General features: G+C 41.4%; 1 protein-coding gene across 9 annotated transcripts in view; it reads left to right on the top strand.

Annotated features, from left to right (window-relative positions):
* Positions 1-17,821, top strand: part of CNOT4 (CCR4-NOT transcription complex subunit 4) — a 119,958-nt gene that overhangs the window by 48,333 nt on the left and 53,804 nt on the right. For 7 of the 9 annotated variants that reach the window (XM_006261158.4, XM_014595260.3, XM_014595269.3 and 4 more), the window contains exon 2: positions 8,234-8,475. In XM_006261158.4, coding sequence (XP_006261220.1) covers positions 8,302-8,475 — 174 coding nt within the window. In that variant the 5' untranslated portion in view covers positions 8,234-8,301. Of the gene's footprint in view, positions 1-8,233; positions 8,476-9,205; positions 10,643-11,689; positions 11,815-17,821 lie in introns of those variants that run through there. The other 2 variants (XM_019480928.2, XM_019480927.2) reach the window with 2 other exon arrangements.

Here is a 17,821-nt window from a genome sequence, read left to right as displayed (position 1 = left end):
TACTAGACGTTGTCCAGCTCTGCCTACATCATTGTAACGTGTTTACATTTTTTTTTGTCATTGGTGCTCTCCTGGAAGCAGGGTATGGAACCATTCAGGCCATTTGGTTGCCTTCATCAGTACTGGAGAAGTTATTGTCTGATAGCTTTTTACTTTTTGGGGGTGCCTTTTTAATAACTTCTTTGTCTTCTGTGAATCAAGTTATATAGGCTATTTGCTGTTTAGGAGATAACTGTGAAAGTCAGATACTTTGGATACAACATGAGTCGTTTGAGGTTTTTCCTATAATTTAGGGTTTCCTATTACTAGGGACCTACCCAAATCATGATTTCATGAAAATTGTGAAATCCAGCATTTCCCATGTAAGTGGTTATTGCCTGCAAAATCCACCAGAGAGCAGGGAGACTTACTGAAAATTAAATGCTGGCTCCCTAGAGAAGGCTGTCTGTTGTGCAGCCCAGCCCCATAACCAATCAATGCAAGGGGCGGGGCTATATGATGGACAGCACTCACAACCAATTGGTAGTATGAGGGCCCTGCCATAATCAGTTTGTGAAAATGGCAGCTGGCCCCACAATCTCCCTGCAAAATTGACCAGCTGCCTCCTCAAGTTGGACAGACCGCTTACATGTTACAGCTCATCTTTCAGTCTTTAAGACTGGTTGCAGGGCAATTCAGAATTAGGCCAGTGGTTTTCAGTATATGGTCCATGGGCCTCTGGGGTCTGCAAAAGATGACTATATGATTAATCAAAAATATGTGAATACCCACAGTTACAATTCAAAAGGGTCCATACCTCCATTCAGAATTTCCAAAGGGGTCCAATAATGAAAAAAGTGTGCAAACAATTGGAATGGACTTACTGCTGACTAAAATAGGCTTATATATGAACTTTGCTGTTTTGCTGTGCTGTGCCTAGTATTTACCATTTCAGTTTGGAAAAATGAGCAGTGTTCTGATGTGGAAATGGTGCTGTCCTGGTGTTTGCTTCCTGGAATGAAGATTTGCTTTAGTGGAACCTCTTTGAATTGTATGCTTTTGAATGGTCCTTTCCCAAGTAAATAAAAATGCTGCCTCTGTTTCAAAATCGTGGTATACAGCTGCTCTTTACCCTTCTTTGGAAAATGAAAGCTTGCCAATGGTACACTATGAGGCAAGTTATCAGTATTATTAGCAGAAGCTGCTGAACTTAGTGCTAACTTAAACAGCTCATAAATGTTAATCACTTGGCAAAATTGCTGGAGAGCCTCTCCGTGTCCTAGAGGCACTAGCTAATATGTCACATTTTTCTCAAAAACTGGTGACATTTCTTGGAGATTCCAAATAGCAACTTCTTCAGTTGTTACAATGAAATTATTTAATACACTGTAGTCCATTCAGAACGGTAATCTTTTTAAATTACTTTTTTCACTAGCAGTAATATTGCTTGATTCAGATGCATTTCGATAGGCTTGGATTTGAATATGCAATAGAATGAGTAGACAGTTCAACAGAATATACTGTTTGCTTACTGGTTTATTTTTGGAGATCTCTTGCTGCTACTTCTCTAGTCTCTCATAAACTAGGTGTTTTTCCAGAATCGTGAACAATTGATGGCTCTTTCTGTTGCGCAGCAAAGTTGTCCTTCATACAGGTCTCACCAAGGAGTTGTCAAATGAGCAGGTGCTCCATGGTCTGTATTTTACATGCATTTGTGTCAGAGTAGGCCCATTTAATCATGTTTGTTTTTGATCTTCTACTCTGTGCAGGTGGTTCAAGCATCACCATGTTGACCAGTCTGTATCAGCCTCTCTAAGAAGATTTTTGGGGTTCCAGGTCCATTTCAGGGCATCTGGTTGTGCATAATCTTTCCTTCCATAACCTCTGTTATGCCTCGTTAGCCATTGTCCAAGGGTGCTACACTGGTCACAAAACTTTCATGCTTTAAGCCATTTGGTTACTTCTGTGCGTCTATAAAATGGATGCCTGGTGTCCTCTATCTGCTGTGATCTTTCTTTTTGGCTTGGTACTTTTTTTCTGATACTGGCTGGCACAGCACCAGCCAGTAAGTACAGGTTATCCTTTGGTGTTGCTTAGACATCCTGTTGTTTCATGATAACTTTTTAGAACTGGGTCTAGTTTTCTGGCAAGAACTGATCACTCCCATACTGGGCATGGATGCTGTGCAGTGGGGTAACACAAGGCAATAGCAGTAATTTGTAATTTAGTTGGGTTTGCCTCCCCACTTTTGAAGTATGTTGTTGCAGGTGGTGACTTTTCCATTTTGTCTTCTCTACATGTGATTTGAAGGTAAGTGTTTGGTGTAACGTAAGCCCCAAGTACAGTGTTTGGATGATTAGTCAGTGGGTTTCTATCTTGGGTGATGTTTAATTTCCGTTTGGCTTCTCTGTGGTGTAGGTGAAGAGCTGTGACCTGAGTCTTGGTTGGGTTGGCATGAAGCAGTTTCAGATTATTACAATAAGAGAGGTTGCTCAATGCGTATGTCAGTCTGTTCTCGAGAGTGGCAAATCCGTCCTCTTGTGGTGTGATGCTTAGATCGTTAGCATATATGAAACACCTTGTCTTACTCTGTATGGGTTGATCATTGGTATACATGTTAGAGGATCAGTGCTAACACACTGCCCTGAGGAAGGCTGTTTTGTTATAGTCTCCAGTGCCTGTGTTTCTTGCACAGTTCTACATAAAAATGGCTGCTTTCCAAAAGAGGTTAGATTAACTGGACTAGATGGTAGTTGCGTGTCATATTGTAGACTTTGGCAAGCAGGTTTCAGTGGTTGATTCTTGTATGCCACTCAGGTCTACACACACAGCACCTATTATCATCCCTTTCTCAAACCTATCTTCTATATGCTAGGTGAGTATTTTATATTTGGCCAGTGCAGAACTTGCCTGGTCTGAACCCAGCATGTTCTGGTCTTAGATGTTGTTCTCAGTCACCCCTCACCTTGTATCAAACGATGTTTATAAAGCTTATAAAGATAGCACAGGAGTGACTCTGGCCTGAAGTCCTTTGGGCTAGAGGCAGGGTGGCTAAAAATCAACTATTAAAAAAAAAAATAATAAAAAGGATTTTATATAAATATCTTTAAAAAAAAATAAAATATGATTAAATAAAAAGATGCTTTTTAAAAAAATAAAATTTTAATTTAAGATGCGTTTAAAAATTGGATCATTATGGAATTAGAGATCATAACTTCTAATTATATATATTTGAGACAATATATTCATGCAACCTTTTCAGAAGTTTTATTAATAGGTCACAGGCCACGGGCTATATATTAGGGGCCCAATCTTATGGGGTTCCCAGAGGCTCCTCTATAGATTAATAAAAATTAAAGATAACCACTTTACTCAATGGGACTCTGCTCAGTCTATAACAGGGTTTCTCAACCCATGGGTCATGACCCAAGAGTGGGTCACAAGATTTCAAATGGTGGGGTGCTGCAGGTTGATCCATACTGATCCCAGGAAAGCATGGAGACTGCGGCAGGGCAGAGTGGCCGGGGCAAGGGAGTGGGGGAGAGCTGTGAGGCTGGATGCTCATGGGGGCGGGGTGGCCAGGAGACACTGCTCAGGGGGTGAAATGGACTGTGATGAGGCTGCCTGGTGTGGCAGCCCCAGCCCAGGGCGGGGGCTGCCACAGGCCTCCCCTCCTTCCTCCAGCTCATTCCCCTGCTGCCCACGTGAGCCACAGCCATTGCACTCTGGCCTGAGTAAGATGGGGGCAGCTGGGGGCCTCTCTGCAGGGATGGGGGGGACGGAGCTATGGATCGGGAGTAAGGGGCACCAGCAGGGCTGGGGGGTGGGGCTGGGAGCTGTGGGTCGGTAGCATGGTTGGAGGGGGAGGGGGAGGGGGAGAACTGCAGGGCCACTGTAATCTGGGTTGGGACAGGCCATGAACCTTTGAAAATAGGTCCCACTAGAAAAAAGGTTGAGAACCACTGGTCTAGAAATTAAACATCACAGAAATACTTAATGGGATCTTCACTTCTCAAACTCTGGATTTGTGTCTCCAGAGATCATAGGCAGATGAAGTTCTTTGGGTAGATGGGATTATCTTTTATTAGGCCTTTGTTAGCTGGAAAAAATGTTCTTTGCAAGCTTTCAGGCACAGGGAGAGTTAGTCTCCAGAGATAACATCCTTGTTAAACAGCAGTATATGGAGATGAGAGATAACAGACCCGATTACCTACCCATCAGCCCTATTGTGTCTCTGCGAGTTCATGTAGACACAGTCAGGCCCTTACCTTTCTCTAAAAGTGCAAAGTTTCAAGAAGTTAAATGAATAAAGGATATCAAACAACAAGAATGTGCTTTTTGTATGAAACAATGATTAAGTCAAGGCTTCCTGACCAAGTGATTTAAATCATGATTTAAATCTATTTGATTTAAATCAAATCCACGCTAGCCAGAGGCATCCTTCCCTGGCTTTAACACGGCTATTATGGGCTTGTTGCCATAGTTTAGGTATTCTAAAGGTTGAACAATTGTTAAAAAGGCATAATACCAATAATACTAAATCTAATGGAAATCTGAAGTAAAGAAGACCTATGTGGTTCTCCTTGTTCTTCAGTTCAGGCAGTCTACTTCTAGCATTTTTTTTTTTTAAATTAACTTTACAAATTATGAGGTACCTTTCACATTTTCCTGTTGAGTCAGGAAATATAAAATGTAAGGCTAATACAGAAATGTTAATTCTGCTTTCCACACTTTCCTTAGAAAATGCTTGAACACCAATTATATTAAGGTTGTCATCTAGCAAAACCTAAATGTGTGTGCATGACAAAGTATAGACACGCTCCACTCCCCCCCCCCCCCAAGTGTTTCTGTACAAAGAGTGCACTAAAGGAACCTGAACCTAATTAGAGTGACAGATAGTATTGTGCTGTTGTCTCAAATTAAAAAAAAAATGCTTCTGTAGCAACTAACCTTCAGTTTACTTTTTATACCCTTGGGGCAGGGAAGGGATGAGACATTTGAAAGGAGGGTAAAATGATCACTGGTGCACTAATTGGAGACACTGATGTCTTGTGTGACCACTTTAACCTCACCTTTATCTGAGCACTTAAATGTGCGCTACTAATTATTTCTACAAAGACTGCCTTTTGCCTTCATGTGCTTGAAGGACTTGCTCCCCACCAGAGTAAGGGTATGTCTGTATTGGACAGATGGATTGGACACTTGGCACTAGACTAGAGCAAGGACAGTCAACCTTTTTAATCTTGTAGCCATAGACCAAAATATTTTATATGGGTGAGGTCTATAGGACATGTGGGTTTTTTGAGATTTGCATACCCTAGAGCTGATGATCTGCGCTCTAGCACAGAGGATAATTTAATCGACTACTTAAAGGAAATGAGCAAGAATACTGAGTAATAAGCCGAGGAGAAGTTTGGCATTTTTAATTACTGCGGTTTTGTTGTCCCTGCACTAGATGTCTGAGCAATTGGGCTAGCTTAAACTGACCACAATAAATGCTACCTGTGTTCCCTGGGTCTAGGTCCTCGCTGTATATGCACCCCTCTAAGGTTTTGTGTCCCAGGGTTCTTTATACAAATCCTCTCATGTTCTGTCTTGGCCTGTGGCAGACCTCTTGTTTTTTTGTGGAACTTGAGACCAAACTCAAGAGGAACGATCATCACCTTGGGTGATCTTAACCTGCATCCACTGCACAGTGGGCAGATTCCAGGTTAAAGCAACAAACAAGTTGTTTTTTAATATAGACTCCCAGCTATTCGGGCAAGCATGGGTTTTAAGTATAAATATACATTTATTTAAGTGTTTTAGGTATGGATTATCAAGGATTTTGACAAAAGTGTTGTCTTAGGCTGTGTTCTTACAACAGAGACCGCTATAAAATGGGGCTGATATTGCTCTCCTCTTTTCCTTCCTCTTCCAGGGGGGTAAGAGTTGCTTCTTAGACAGGTACTTGTGTGTTTTTGCTCAACCGTGTATTTCAGACCTCCTCTGGCTTAGATGTAAAGTCCCAGAGCCTGGGAAGATTGAACTAGACTTGGAACCATTTGAACACTCTTCAGAAGAGGGATTTAAAAAAGAAAAAAAAAAAAGAGTAGGGGACTTGGGCATTGCCCTCAAGACAAGGAGATGCAAGGCAATACGTGAGATCAAGATTTTAACTGTATTTCATAGATTCACAGATGTTAGGGTCGGAAGGGACCTCAATAGATCATCGAGTCCAACCCCCTGCATAAGCAGGAAAGAGTGCTGGGTCTAGATGACCCCAGCTAGATGCTTATCTAACCTCCTCTTGAAGACCCCCAGGGTAGGGGAGAGCACCACCTCCCTTGGGAGCCTGTTCCAGACCTTGGCTACTCTAATTGTGAAGAAGTTCTTCCTAATGTCCAGTGTAAATCTGCTCTCTGCTAGCTAGTGGCCATTATTTCTTGTAACCCCCGGGGGCGCCTTGGTGAATAAAACCTCACCAATTCCCTTCTGTGCCCCCGTGATGAACTTATAGGCAGCCACAAGGTCGCGCCTCAACCTTCTCTTGCAGAGAGAGACACAACCCTTTTCCACAGCCCCTTACATATGTATTTGTGTAAAGGGTTGTGGAAAAAGCAGAATGTATGCACAGGTCATAGAAAAATCCTGGCTTCTTGAGCTTGATGTGCAATTTTAGTTTCTTATTTTTAATGGTAAAAGCTGTTAACAGTGTAAGCAGCACCTGAAATACAAATAGGTAAAAGAATGCACCCAAGTTGGGAACGTATGTGTTGAGCTACATAAACATTTTAGCTTTTACTTTAATTCCTTTTGGTCCCTCTTCTCAATTAGCTAAATGTAAGTAGTTAGACTTGCAGTGTTTTTATGGTCTTTTAAAATATTTTTCTTTGCAGCTGTAGTGATAACCTATAATGTTTTTGTTTTAAGCCATAGTCACAAGTTCTAAATGGGTATCTAGTTTCTTCCATGTTATCCCTTTCCTCTCCCACACCATTACTTGACACCCCCCATATAACTATTATGTTTAATTCCAGAAAATCTAGACTGTTTTCTTGAATTAAACAAGTCCATATTTATAAAAATCCCAAACTTATTTTTAAATTTGTCTTTTTTCCAGTTTTTAAAAAATGATTTGGGTGTGTTTCTCTGAAGACTATCTACATGTCAATTTCCAGTGTAAGAATAATTGTTACTCAGCCAGAAAAATGAAACTTTTTTTTGTTGCAAAGTTTAACTCCTCCATTCCCTCAGCATGCACTCAACTGATAAAGGGTTTACCTTAAGCTTAATAGAATTGACCTTTGGGCATAAGCTAAGAATATATTTTTGAGCTGAGAAAAAGGAATTGCAATAGCTTTCATTGAGGAAACTTTAGCTATGGTATGTGGCTTCAATCAAATGTAGTAATGTGCTGACTTAAATTTCTTTGTCATGTGTTGTTGTGTCATCTGTTCTCCGCCCCCCCCCCCCAATTTATTTAGGTTTTTGTTTTGTTTTTAAGTTTGAATGTATAGTGTTAGAAAAGCTCAAGTGATGCCATTGGTAAGGAATTGTCTGGTATAAATCAAGTTAGTGACCACTTTTAGCAAACAGCTGTATACTTTTAATGAACAGTCTTGTTACTGGTCTCTGCAGAGTTTAAAACATGGAATGGATGGGAAACTAATTCCCTTTTTGCAAAGCTACACCTGGTCAGGTTTGAAGAAAAGCTTTTTCTGTCCAAGTTCTGTTCTTGAAATTTCCTTTACCAACTAACTGAACTTTTATTTGAATGTGTAACACAGAAGTGAGTCTAAATTATGAGCATATAAAATGAGTAAATTGCTCTTTCATTTAATTGCAAGGTCCTGAGTTCAGGGTTCTCTTCTTTTGCAGAAAAGTTCAGCTACTCCCTAAGCAAAACTAGGATTTAAATGTATTGCATATATTGCTCAATTTTTAGTTATTTGTGCTCAGTTGCTAAACCTTTAAATTTGTTCTGTCAATCCCTAGGAAGCTTGACTAACAAATTAAGAGTAATGCCTGGCTGGTTGGGCAAGGAAGCATTTTGCCAATAGCAGCGTCTTTTATACTGCTTGTGACTTTATGTAGAATTAGAGGGACTCAGATTAGTTACAGAGTAATCTTACAGGAAAGACTGAGGAGAAAAGCAAATGCAGAGGTGAACTGAACAAAAGCTACTAAAGTTAATTAGGCTTTCCTGGTTTATCTATGGTGTCAAAATGGTCTTTGGTATTAAAATGTATCCTATGTTCTTATTTTTCTTCAGATCTTCAAGTGCTGACCTTTCTGCTCCCTTTAAGTTATTAACTTCTGCTGCTCTGCGAACACGTGAAGATGTCTCGCAGCCCAGATGCTAAGGAAGACCCTGTGGAATGCCCCCTTTGCATGGAGCCTCTGGAGATTGATGATATCAATTTCTTTCCTTGCACCTGTGGCTACCAAATCTGTCGCTTCTGTTGGCACCGTATCCGCACTGATGAGAATGGACTTTGTCCTGCTTGCAGAAAGGTAAATATCCTGGAATGACTACTTGCTTTGCAAGTGTCACAAGGGTCTTTCTTTGGGTTAGTACATAATACACATTTACATCGGAGAACTGCATTTCAAATCCATGGTTTAGATCAAAACCGAGCTGCTGATTTGTTTGGAACCTGTGTTCATATTAAAACCCTTGCACAACCTTGATAACTCGGAACTGGATTAGCAGTGAAGGCTGTGTCAGGGCTGAAGCATGTTGGTATTCACAGATCTGTTAAAGGAGAACTAATACATTTGGGAATCTCGATTGTGGAGTACTGGCATAACTGTTTTATGACGGGTGATAAAGATTACAGCAGCTGGGTATGGCACAGTAGAAGTTGGGGTATGGTGGCAGAGCTGTATGGTGAGGGAAGTTTATAAAATACCTGTCTATGCTGTGCCTGTGGGACCTAAGCTGCTAGTCCTTTGCTTTCTATGGATCTCAAACTGGGGAAAAAATATATCTTATACCCCCAAAGCTTTTAAAAACCTGCCAGCTCTTGGTTGGAGTGCTTGATGAAGATATTGCATATCTTGCACTCTTGCCCCAGAAGCTCAGAACTGTTCCTTTTACGTACCATTTAAAAAAAAAAATTCATCCAGTCTCTCTACTTGCATCTCTTAACTGATGTTTTGGTTATCCTGCTACCTTGATATAAACCCCTTCCCTCCCTCCCTCCCTCCCCCCCCCCCCACCCACCCACCCACCCTCCATCTGAACCCCCCACCTGAACTTCAACTTCACTAACTTCCTGGTGTCCCAGGGCCACAATTGTAGTATCTGACTTGTTTCTCTCTCCCCTGCATGTAGTTTTTAGTTAAAATCCTGTTGCTTCCTTTTTTCCACTTTACTCTTCCCTCTGTGTCCCTGTCTCTGAAGTCATAGGTGGTGATTTCATCTCCAGTCTCTTTGCTTTGCTTCTCACCTTTTTCCCCCCTATTGAAACCCACCTGTTGAGGTCCCTTTCCTCTTGATGTTTTTAAACATGACCCTATCTTCAGTGAATACTTCTGTTTGCTTTCTGTCTCTTACAACATCCAATTCCAGCTCCCTTTCTAGACCTTAAGTAATCTTGCTTTCCCTGAACCTCTGCACTAATTTCCATACTCTACCATAAGCACCTTTAGTCCTTTTGCTGTGTGCCTGAGCACCTGGTTTACACTAGGGAGATTTTACAAACCAGCAGTTGAGACCTTTCAAGAAAGCCTGGAATGCACCATGTATAATGCCACATAAAATCATTACCAGTGATGCACAAAAACTGTGTACACTGCTTTGAGAGTGACTTTCTGCAAGGAAGACCTAAGTAGTGTCATCAGCCACCAGAGCAGTCTCCACCAGTGCAATGTAAGTGTCAGCATGACAATGTGAATAGTGCAACTGATTCCTCCTGCTTCTGATGTGGTCTGTTTAGATTTTAACTTCTCTACTCTGCTGGCTCAAGGGCAAGGGGGTTTTTTGTGTGGTTTTTTTAGCGGTTTTTTTTTCCCTTGGAGTTCCTTTGCCTGCACATATCACTTCACACCTGGGATCTTACTGCATACTACTTCTCTCCAGCACTTATTTCTTTGATTTGCTCTGTTCTTGCAACCTGGATTTTGGAATCTCTTGAAGACATTGTCAAAATATGCCTCTAGTTGCTGCTAAGCAGACCGTGGGCACTTGTGAATGTCTGGGATAACTATATTTGCTGAAGCTGAACACCATAATTTGGAAATTCTGATATTCAAGTAGGTGTTTCAATCTGTTGAGTTGGATTTCGTTTTTGGGAGAAAACAAATCAACTAAAGGAGCGCTGCACCAAGACTTTGGGCATAAAAAGCCCTTCTGAGGCAGAAAGGAGAAATGGTCGTCCTTGTTATGAACCTACATTGTATTTTGGCATTCCTCCATCTATGGAACACAAGATAATTCAGACAGAACTGAGGCTGAGGTACCCACCAATTGGAGTATTAAAGGGCCTTGATAGAAGAAGCTGAGGAGAATGCTACCTCCAGGGCCCCCTGACATTAGTGATATAGACCAAGACCCATGTGTGCCAGAGACTGCCAAGATCAGTTTGGTCTCAAAAACTTCAGAGATGGTGGCAGGAGTGTGTTTGAAGTGTGTTTTGAAGACAGCACTTTTTCAAAAGTGGGAGGACTTCCAGTCAAGGTATGTTATTTTCCCTTTGAGTTACTCGGTTTATATATGATCAGGAACTAGGGTAGAGTTTCCTGAGTTCATGTAAATGTTGTTATGAAATCAAATCGGGATGAGGGCCTGCTGACGGTATAGACAGACATTGTTTTATAGTACCTTTTATTGGCTGAAAAGCACTTTATAAGGTGAGTTGGGATAGCTGTACCACATTGCCGGCTCTTCTACTGCAACACTGTGTAGCTGTATTCCTTGTGCCCCACATCTTTTAGAGGTTACTTTTTTGATGGTATTGTTTAGGTACCACATTTTTACACCTGTCTGTGGATAGTTGTTCCAAAGGCTGAAGTACCCTGCAGACTGCACACAATAGCTAGTTGAGTAAATCTACATGTGCTCATTCACAGTGGTAAGCAGGATAGCTTCCAAAATTCTCAAACATGGACAGTGTCCCCATAGTAGGATTATTGTAGCAAACTACATACTGGGTATTGTGCCCCCAATATGTATGTCATACTTGTGCATACTCCAGGGCATGATGTGTAGTTCTCCCCTACTTTTGTTTAGCTGCAGTCATCCTTCGATTTTGCTTTTGTATGCAATGCATAAGCAGTTTTCCACCAAAGAATTGTTTGTTTGGGCTGAAGGTTTGTGGTGGAACCCAATCTTTCCAGTGTTGCTGGTGCCAGTCATTCTACATGGGACAGTAATCAAAAGTTTCTTACTGGTAACTTAACTGCAGAGGACTTGGGGAGGAGGGGAATTGGTACCATAAAAACCTTTGCCAAGCTAGACTGATGATACTAATTAAGGATAATGCTAACTTGTACCCAGGGTGGATTGATTTAAAGCAAAGCTGTTAATTGTTTTGCATTTGTACTTATCTCCTGAAGGGTTGATTTGCCCTGAAATACTGACTTGCTACATGCATGTATGCTGTCACTAAGGAAAATATTTTTGATAAACAGGAGGATATATGATTTGTGTACACTTTATTTGAGCAATTGCATAGCTCAACCTAACCTTCAGATTCTTAATTTTTACATTTTATCCCAATGAAAGAAATGGGTGCATCCTTCTCGCCAGATAGTTGGTGAATGGTGCTTCTACTTATGACCTGCCTTCTGAAGATGCCAGTGCAGTGGAGGACCCAGAAGCACTGCACAGCTGCAAATGCAAGTCGCAAGGTGGGGCTGGACTCATCAAAGATAAATATCCCAAGCACCCTGGGGGTGGGAATAGGGAAAGGGTGAAGCAGTTTGCCCACTATCATCTTTACCTTGTTTGGATTCAGATTCAGCTTCAGTTGGTTCACCCACACCCAATCCTCAGTTGCAGCCAGGAGAACTGGGTGTGATTAGAAAACTACATGATATACTTCTTACCTATTAAATCTCTTGCTTATGATCTGTGTCCTACTTCCTTTTAGAAGGGAAACTTGAATTCAGTTAAAATACACTTACAGTACTTTTAAAATAGTTTGTCTATTTAAAAAAACAAACCCAAGAACAAACCTGATATAAAAATATCCTGAATTATGTGGGATAAATTCAAAACAGCTGAAACTGAACTAAAGGAAGTATTTTCTGTGGCTAGTGAATTGAACTGACTTGCTTCTGGTCCACAGGTCCTCCCAAGATTTTACAACCAATAGACCTAAACCTCGCACAACCTTTGGCTTTTTATTCATAAGTTGGAAAGTGGATGGCATTTTCATTTCTCATGTGACTTCTTTATTTTGACCTAAACACTGAACTAGTTGAACAAATTTAAACTGAAAAAAATGGTTTGTACTTTGCAACTAAAGCTTTAGTTGCAAGAAAGTGGTTGAGTATTTCAGTAAGCTCTAGTTTGAGTTCCTTAGCCAGTGATTTGTATCAGTTCAGTGGCTTGTATTTGGCCATTTAGAGGAAGTCAGGTTTTCTGGATCAAGAACTACACTTGATCTGAGCCGACAATGAGATTAGAGCCTGATGGGTGTTCATGGAACCTCTCTTGATTTGTTTTGCCCTTTTCTAGTAGGGGTTTCCAGAGTGGTGGTGGGTGAGTTGCGAGCTCTTTTACTCCTCCTGACCTTTTTACTTTGTGGCCACTTTTGTTCACTGTGTATATAAGGCTGCTTGATGAGATCTGTGTTGAGATTTGGAGTGAGGAGTCATCAATATGCTGATGGCACCCAGGTCTCTCTTTCCATTCTAATCAGAGTCCTGCAGTCTGTCTGTTCCCAGTGCCTGGTTGCAATTGAGGATTGGATGTGGGTGAACTAATTAAAGCTGAATCTAGACAAGATAAAGATGATGGTGGTGTGTACAGACTGCTTTAACTGGGGGCAGGAGGATGGGAATTGAGACGTTTTATCACTGATGGGATCCAGCCTCCCCTTGTGACTCAGGTTTGCAGTTGTGTGGTATTTCTGGATCTGCTGCTGCACTTGGATCTTCAGATGGCAGCCATGTTTAGGAGTACCTTTCACCAGCTTGGTCTGGTGAGAATGCTGCATGCCTTTCTTTCAGACTTGTATCTGGTCACTGTCAGCCATGTTTTTTGCAACCTTGAGGCTAGACTACTGCAACATGCTCTCTGTGGGGCTACACTTGATGACCATCTGGAAGTTACAGCTGGTGCAGAATATAGCAGTCTGCTTTCTGAAAGAGGGGGGTTGCCAGGAGCACATTACTCCAGTGCTCCAGAGTCTGCATTGGCTTCTGATAGCTTTCAAGTTGCTATTCACTTTGTTCCAGGGGTGCAATTCAAGGTGTTGGTTTTGACCTAAAGGTCCTAAATGCACTTGACCCTTTTGTTTGATAAGGCCATTTGTTGCCATTCCTGTTCAGTGTGTATACAAAACTGCTTGGTGAGATTTGTGCACATCTTTGGAGTGAGGTGCCTTCAGTATGCTGATGACAACCAGCTCTATCTTTCTAATCTCTTTTCTGGAAAGAGATCCAAGTCTCTTTTCTAAGCTGACCCAACTGTTTCCTTTTTGCCCTATCTTGATGCCCTACGGTCAGCTAAGAACAGTCTCCTGCAAATACCATTGATGTATGTACCTAGTTCATGGGCAAATCTAGGATTGGGGCACATGCACAGTGAAGAGAGCTTGGGTTGCATATGTGCTATACAGCTGAAGGGGAGGTGGCTGCAGCCCCTTGCTGTGATCCTGGATGCAAGTGACTTCTCAACAACTTCTTCTGGGAGCTCTACCTGTGATCTCTGGGTTCTGCCCAGAATCCTTGCTTTTCAAGCAGGGATGTCTCCCTCCCCTCCTCCCCGTCAGCTTTCAACAGCAGGCAGAGGAGGTGGTCAGATGAACGCCCACAGCACTGAGCCTCAGGCTGCATGAAAGCTGTATATTGCTGCTGGCTGCTCCTCCCCTCCTTTTCCCTGCTACTGAATTTGGGCTAGGGAGAAAGGAAGGGAGGACTGAAGAGATGCAAGGGCTCTGGCAGTCTGCCCTGACCAGTGGTGAGTTCATAGAGCTCACAGCACATGTGGAGCTCCCAGCAAGAATGTGCTGACCTGTGGGTGAGCTGTAAGAGCTCCCAGTGCATGCAGTGCACAGCCAAAGGGTTGCATGGCTGCACCACCCTACCGCTGGGTCCACCCCAGACCAAGTTCCCTTAATAAAATAATAGTTTAACAGGTATTTCTTAGTTTCCCCTCAGTCTGCAAAATGCGTCATTGCCTTCCCCCCTTGAGGCCCACCGCAGTTCAAGCCTGGACATCTTGCAGAAACATTATAGGACCTTCCTGTGTGGTCAGGGATTTAACAAGATATACTAAGCAGGGATATTGGGAGTTTTTGTTATCTCATCCTGCCTGCTTTATAAGTTTTGTCTCTTACTGTAAGCTTCCCTGGGCCTTTGCTGGGAAGCATGGCATATAAATCTAATAAATGATTATTAGATTGTAGCAAATTCAGGCCTAAACATACTTTGTCATTTAACTTTTAAAGTTTAGGCTTATTTAAAAAACAAAAACTTAAATCACTTTTCTACCCTGCTAGACCCCACCTGGTGTTCCATGAATGCTGTTATACATGGAAATAAGTTATATGATTATCAGTCATCCCCACTTTTTTCTCTTGAAGGGCTTTTCTTTCCGCTGGTAGAATCTTCTGCACAAAACTAGGCACAGACAAATACAGTAGGTATTCCTTGCCAGTTGCTTGGTAAAGAACGGAACTCAAGCCCTGTCTCTTCATATTTCCCTATTCCTTCATTATCTTAACATCTCCATAACAAATGTAAAATCTGGAAAACAAGGGACATTCATCCTTATTTCAATTGCATGATAGATTGCCTCATTTGTGACGACCATGGCATTCAGAAATAAACAAAATTATTACTTTGATGGCATCCCTTTTATGTCAAGTGTACCATGTACTTTATATAAGCTTACTGACCTTTTCTATATATTCTTTTTTTATTTCAGGGACAAGTCTGCGATAAGGCAAAAACTGGGAAATGCTGGCACATTCATCACATGGAAGGAATGTGTCCATGCATCTGGGAATGCAAGAATCAGAGTACCTGATATCCCAGGGCAAGAAATAGAGAAATGAGATCCACTTTCAACATTTAGAAAAAAAGGGGGGGGGGAAACCCCCTCCCCTCAAACTTTGGAGGAGAACAAACTCCCCCCCCTCCCCCCCCCCCCCCCCCAAAACAAGTGTAGGCAAAAGGACAAAGAAGCCAGGCCAGGCTACAGACGGCAATAAAGAAATAGGATAAGGGCAAGAGTTCACTGTAGACTGTTGATGGAGTCATGTGGGACCAAGAGCAACTTGCACAGTTAGCCCACATCTTACTGTAAAGCAATCTGGCTTGTGGTTTTGGCTCTTTAGTATTGCATTATCTTTTTTTGCTGCTGGCTCCCATGGTTTGTGCTAAAATTGATTTACATAACTCCTGTTTCACTTATGCCTGCTGAACTCTACTTCTGGCATCACTATTTTATCTCAGTAGCCTCCTGCATCCAGAGGCACATACAAACTACTCTTTTTATGATTTCAAACCAGAGTAAAGAATCAACGATATTGGAGTAAGCTGCTAACATTTCGGTGGCTTGGCCTAGTTGTCTGATTGTGCATCACTTGGTGCAACATGAGGGGTTTCTTTGCCCTTTTCTTGCTTTTCTAAATGTGGGCACAATACAGGCAGGAAATATAAAAGCGTGCAAAACAGCAATTGTATAGTCAACAGAGAGTTCCATTTTGCTTTGTCTTCCTACCATCATCCTGCACATGCTAGGTCTAAATTTGAACTGGCAAATTATAGCTGTGTAATTGGCATATGGTTTCATGACCCATGGAAAAAACTGGTACCAAAATATATTTAAGCATGAGGTACAGTTCATTTCATTTGCTGTAGAATAGAATGTTCCCCTCTGTCCATATCTGGATAGGGTAGAATTTAAGATTTGGGATTCGTGTTCTTTGGCCCGTCATTCCAGCTTGCATCTCAACAGACTGCACACACATCCCCTTAAGGCTTTCATCCCCATAGAGTCATTGTCCTTTCTTGTTGTTTCTGGTTTTGTTTAGGCACATGTGGGTTCACCTGTATCCTTGCAACGTAGGAGGTCCAGTCAGTCAATTTTAACCGGTGGTTTGGATGTTTGCTACAATACTCGTATGCCCATGAAATGTAATATGTGTGTTAAACAGCATCCACTGAGAACTAACAGTTGTTCTTAAAAGTTGCTATCCATGGCAGCCAGCTTCCACAGGGCAATAGCTACTCTTATTTTCCTGTAGTGACTGGAGCTCTCATTCAGATGGTCTGGCCCTGGCAACAGTTGTATAGAACTTTCTTTTTCTTGCTTAGTTCTGCAGTTAATTACACATCCAGTATCTCGTAACAGCTTTCATATCAGTCTGTAATCATGTTTGCTTGTTAGGGATCAAAAACAATTTTTGAGAACTTAATATTGAAATAACACGTAGATCTGGGAACTTTTGACTATGGTGAGAGAACAGAGCCTCTTGCACATGGATTACACCAACCTATTTTTATTCTGACATTTTTATTTCAGCAGTCTTTTCTGCCCAGAGCAGGGGGGCTGGACCTGATGATCTTACGAGATCCCTTCCAGCCCTAAACTTCTATGAATCTGTGACTCAAATGTATTACATTACTAGAATATTCCCCGCTATTTCTTTTCTGGGTTACCTGGGATGCTTGATTGTTAATATTCATGATCTCAGTTGAAAAGTCTGTCAATCACAGAACAAATTCAGTGTTCTGCTTTTCATTTGAAAATATGCTGTAGCTAGGAAGCTGGGAAGTTTTTGTTTCCTGCTGTTACTCCCTTGCATTTGTGGATGGCCTCTTTACTCTACAGATCCTACTACTTAATTCCCTTCATAATCTTTTGAGATGCATACTCAAAGTGCAGCACACCTCAAACACTTGACTAGTACCGTGCTAAAACATCTGGAGGAGTACTGCACTTGAGAGGTTGTACAGACACTGATCGATTACTTAACTCTAGAGCCAACCAGGTTATATTTTCAATGCTGTGGTTATCTAGTTCAAATCCAGTTTTCCTTCTATTCTTGCTTCAAAACTGAGCTCTCACTTTCCTTCTCTTACAAACATCCTGTCCAAAGTTTTCCCCCCCTAAAACCATAAAGCTACCTATAATTTATTTTCCATTGATAATTTTGTACATGGGTGAAGAGTTCCTTATCAGAGTTTCTTGCTATCTGTGACGTGTCATATAAGTTGAGTGTTTTATATACATTAATGAAAAGGTTATCAATGTGTGTGGTGAAGGCTAAACATATACTAAGTATGTGTATATGACTAAATCTCAGTCTCCGTGTCCTTGCTAAAATGGGTCGTGGCATATAGTTCAGTAGTTCAGGTGAAGTCTGCATAAAGGATTGAATGGTTCCTGGGTTTAAAAAAACATTTTTAAACTGTGGTGTTGTATTATTATTTTTTTAATACAAATTATTGTTCCCAAGGGTAGTTCAAGATAGAATTATGTTCCTAAGTAAGGACTTGAATGTACCTCTTAGTTCATGTTACTGAGATGTTTACACTTCTAAACTCATGTTTATGGCAATGAAAATTTATTCCTGAGAGTTTGGTAGTTTTGAAAGGTTGAATACACCATCTGATTTTTAGTCTACTCCATTCTGTAGATTTACCTCCCCTTACCTTTATGCTGCACTAGAGATTCAGT

Source organism: Alligator mississippiensis, chromosome 4 (assembly GCF_030867095.1).
Source record: "Alligator mississippiensis isolate rAllMis1 chromosome 4, rAllMis1, whole genome shotgun sequence".
NCBI lineage: Eukaryota > Metazoa > Chordata > Crocodylia > Alligatoridae > Alligator > Alligator mississippiensis.
Note: the sequence above shows the minus strand (reverse complement) of the source record. Positions and strands in the feature narration are given on the sequence as shown.